This window comes from Penaeus japonicus, unplaced genomic scaffold, assembly GCF_977035675.1.
Source record: "Penaeus japonicus unplaced genomic scaffold, GWHDUDI00000001_assembly GWHDUDI00000031, whole genome shotgun sequence".
Classification (NCBI taxonomy): Eukaryota; Metazoa; Arthropoda; class Malacostraca; order Decapoda; family Penaeidae; genus Penaeus; species Penaeus japonicus.
The window spans coordinates 20145979-20150978 of NW_028234433.1; the positions used below are offsets into that span (position 1 = coordinate 20145979).

The 5000-nt window shown below is 44.4% G+C and overlaps 1 protein-coding gene across 1 annotated transcript in view; it reads left to right on the plus strand.

The window, feature by feature from the left end:
• Positions 1–5000, plus strand: part of RyR (Ryanodine receptor) — a 177923-nt gene that overhangs the window by 149671 nt on the left and 23252 nt on the right. The window contains exons 67-69 of the mRNA XM_086555430.1: positions 1–137; positions 1076–1173; positions 2364–2543. The exon at positions 1–137 is cut by the window's left edge and continues 29 nt beyond it. Coding sequence (XP_086411556.1) covers positions 1–137; positions 1076–1173; positions 2364–2543 — 415 coding nt within the window. The remainder of the gene's footprint in view (positions 138–1075; positions 1174–2363; positions 2544–5000) is intronic.

Here is a 5000-nt window from a genome sequence, read left to right on the forward strand (position 1 = left end):
GAAGGAAGCAGAGGAGGACGACGGCAAGCCCGATCAGCTGACGCAACTCGTCACGACCTTCAGCAGGAAAGCGACGACCGAGCACACCGGAGTCCTGGCCGAGGACCCGCTGTACATGAATTACGCCGATATCATGGGTGAGTTTGTGTGGGGATGGAGGAGGGTGTGGGGGAATGGAGGGCTGGTAGGACGTGGGGTAGGATGGAGTGAGGGAATGGAGGGGAGGGGGGGGGGGGTGATAGATATGAATGAAAATGAGAGGTGGGTATGGAGGGGGGAGAATGGAGTGGGAGAGGGGTGGGGGGAGGGGTGATAGATATGAATGAAAATGACAGAAGAGGGGATTCCGGAGGATGGTATGGTGTGGAGTTGAATAGAATGGGATGGGATGTTTGTGAGGGAAGGGGTAGAAATGAGGGGAACAGGTGAGGGATGAATGGAAGGAAGGAGAAAGGATGGAAGGAAGGAAGGCATAGGAGAGAGAGAGGAATGAGATAAGAATAAGGAAAGACGATTCCAGTAGCAGTACCTTGACTCTGTGTGTGATTGGGCGACCGAACATGGAGTCTGATTTACATGTATTACGTCAGCATCGAATTTTTTTTATGGGAAATTGATGGAAAAGAGAAGGGAATGGAACTGAGCGAGACAAATAAAAGAGTCCAATGTCGGTATCATTTTGCGTGTGTGTGTTTGTATGTGTGTTGGTATGTGTGTTTATGTGTGTGTATGTGTATGTGTATGTGTGTGTGTGTGTGTATGTGTGTGTGTATGTGTATGTGTATGTGTGTGTGTGTGTGTGTATGTGTGTGTGTGTGTGTATGTGTGTGTGTGTGTGTATGTGTGTGTGTGTACGTGTAATTGGAGAGTTAGATGAAGGAGATTTGAGAGTTGCTCTTGTCTGAGAATGCTGTACAGATGAGCGAAGACGGAGTAAAAGCAGAGGATCCTTCACCGGCACGATCGGGGTTCATGAAACACGTAAACATAACCCCCTCTACTCCCTCTTAGTATTTAAAGCGAAGTCATAGGAGAAACATATATGATTATTACCGTTTGTTCACCTCTCCCACAGCTAAGTCATGCGGTGAAGAGGAGGAGGAAGGAGACGAAGAAGGAGGAGGAGGAGAGGAAGAAGAAGGAGGCAATGAGGACCCCGCAGCTGCTCTTAATGTACGTCATGTTCTTGAGTAGTTTGGCTACCCTTGTTGGTTGGTTTTTGGTTATGCTTCAATGTTGGTGATGTACGCTATCTCCCAGAGAATATCTTTAAAGAAATATATTGTTCGTTTTGCAACCGGGACGATATTATTTGACACTTTATGCTTGATGTGGCAATAAATAGTCAAATAGCATCGTCCACTGTTTTAAATTGTATGCCACGTCGATTTTTATATAATTTTGGGAACTAGTGTATTACTCACATTCACACGAACGTGCACAAGTATACAAACATCTGCATATACGTAAAACGGACCATACACCCACACGTACACCCACCCATACGCGAAAACACACCCAACACCCACACGTATACCTGCCTATGCACAGACAAATATATTTTTCCCAACTAGCAAATGATACTATCCTTACTTATTCATCCTGTAGAACTAACGTCGTATTAACAGTAATCGGATATTTAACAATCACTAACGATGTGTAGGCGTCTCTTGGTGTGTTTGTTCCCTTAACTGAACCAACTTTATTGTATCTGCATGATAGACGACCAGTTTTCCCTCTTGACTTGTCTTGCCCCCGCATTGACCTGACCTCTCTTCTCTACTCACATGCTCCCCCGCGACGAGGACGGTCCCGCACCATGGAGGACCTCATGGTAAGTGGGGGAGAAGCCTTTGCTTTTGATGGCGGTTTATGACGTCTTTCCTCTCCCTTTTCTCTAATTTTATGCGTGTTCATCACATATTCCGTTCTTCTTATCACACTTATTACTATACATGTCCCTTTTTCATATTAATCGTCTTGCGATCACCCCCCTTCTCTCCCTGACACACTGACTGATCACTGCATACGTGTAGTATTTTCACCCACTCCGCAATCAATGCAACGTCATCAGTAGTACTTTCATTCACTCCCACAATCAATGAAACGTCAATAGAATTTTTTTAACACACTCTACACAATCAATGAAGCATCATCTGTAGTCGGTCATCTGTAGTATTTTCACCACTCTCCACCATCAATGAAACGCCATCTATAATGTTTCAATTCCCTCTCTGCAATCATTGAAACATCATCAATGCTACCTTCATCCACGCCCTCCATTCTCGATTCCTTCCATACAAAAACGATGAAACTGACAGACTCCACTACCCCTCTTCTGACACCCCCATCTTCCCCCGCAGGAACAAGAATTGGAGAAACAGAAGCTGCTCTTCCACCAGGCGAGACTTTCCAACAGAGGCGTCAGCGAGATGGTGTTGCTTCACATCTCGGCCGCCAGAGGTCAGCCCAGTGACATGGTCATGAATACCCTCAAGTTGGGCATCTCTATTCTCCGCGGAGGCAACGTGGACGTGCAGGCGGTGAGTGCCACGCTTTTGCTGTAAAACTGTGCCCGTGTACTTGCATTTACGGGCATATGTAGACGAATAAATAAACATATCTTCTTTTGATTTATAAGTTATTTGTTTATTTTTATTTATTTATCTGTTTTATCTGTCTATCTATCTATCTGCTTATATATTTCTCTATCTATCATTGCACCTACCTACCTCCCTATCTACCTACCTATTTACCTACCTACCTACCTATCTACCTACTAATCTACCCCCCTTCCTTCCTATCTACCTACCTACCTACCTACCTACCTACCTACCTACCTACCTACCTACCTACCTACCTACCTACCTACCTACCAACCTACCTACCTATCTACCCACTTACCTACCTACCTACCTATCTACCTACTTACCTACCTACCTACCTACCTACCCACCTACCTACCTGCCTACCTATCCTACTACCACTAACCTAAACCAACCCATCCTACCACCAAAACCCAAACCCACCAAAACCAAACCTACCCACCCCCTATACCACTAACCTACCTAAAACCACCCACCTACCTAAACCCACCTAAACCTAACTTAACCTAACACCTACACCTACCACCCAAATACCAACCTACCTAAACCCACCCAACCCACCTAAACCCAACCTAAACCTAACCTACCTACCTACCTACCTAAACCCAAAACCTACCCTATTCCACTAACCTAAACCCACTTACCTACCCACCTAAAACCCAACCTACCTACCTAACCACAAACCCAAACCCAAACCATACCTACCACCTAACCTAAATCCTAACCTAACCACTACCACTACCCACCTAACCTACCTAAACCACTAACCTAACTAACCTCAACCTACCTACCTACTAACCTATAACCTATACCTAACCTACCTACCTAACCTAAACCACAAACCCAAACCCACCTAACAACCTACCTAACCTAACCTACCAAACCTACCTACCTACCTACCTACCACAACCACTCCCAAAACCAACCCACTTACCTAACCTACCACTAAACCAACCTAACACTACCCATCCTACCCACTAACCCAAACCCAACCTAACCTACACCCAACCAACCTACTACCAAAACCTACCTAACCTAACTACCTACCTATCCCACCAACCTAAACCTAAACCCAAACCCAACCTACTTCCTAAACCCACCTAACCTACCTACCTACCTACAACCTACCTACCTTTTACCCTAATACCACTACCTACTACCCAACCTAAAACCCTTTCCTATCCCAACCAACTAACCTACCTACCCACCAACCTACCACTAACCTAAATTACCTAAACCTACTAAACCCAAACCCACCACCTAACCTCAACCTACTCCTAACCACTAACTATCCCACCTATCCCAAACCCACTACCTAACCTACCTACCACCCTAAACCCACCACCTAACCTAACCCCTACTACACCCACCAACCTAAACCTACCTACCTTACCTAAACCCAAATTTTCCAACCACCTAACCTACCTAACTCCTACCACCTACAACCTAAACCCACTAAACCACCAACCTAACCTACCTACCTAAACCTACCCACCCCAAACCCAACCTTTCACCTAAACCATCAACCTAACCCAACTACCTAACCTACTACACCTTACCTAAATACCTCCTCTACCTACCTAACCTACACTACCCCTAACCTAAACCACCAACCAACCTAAACCCACCTATCCCTAAACCAACCCACCTAAAAACCTACAACCTATACCATCCTAAACCCCCCTATACCTACAAACCTACCCAACCTATTACACTAAACCCATCTCCTACCAACTAAACCTACTACCAACCTAAACCCAACCCAAACTAACCCCTAAACTAACCTAACCCAAACCCACCTACCCCCCTAACCCAAACACCAACCTACCACTAAATACTTTCCTAACCTAACCAACCTACATAAATCTAACCTAACCTACCCACACCTAACCTACCTACCTAAACCTACCTACCAAACCCATCGAAGGGGAGTCACGGGTAATGAAGTACAGACAATCGGGGGGTAAAAGGAGAGTTAGACACTGAAATAAAGACGAAAGGATATCCGTGTTGGTTCTGGAAGGGAGGATATGGGAGAATCCTAGGACTTATTCTTTCCATGAGTTTGTCCGCAAGGTAAGTTGCTGTGGTGAAAAGGACGAGTTAGTTTTTTTCCTGAACTTTAGAATGTTCCTGATTGTCGTATACATGAAACTTAAGTCGTATTGAATTCATGATGAAAGTTTTGATGATTATAATTCTGAGAATAGTAGTGTTAGGTACCTTATAATTCACTAAAATGATGACATTAGTTTATATGCTTACGGAAATACACATTATTCATCAAACGCACATATCTAACAATCAGAAAAAAATGAAATGCTGAATGGTACAGATTTGCATGATATATGTAAATGAAATAATCATGATATTAGTTGCAGCTTTGGGTTCCAG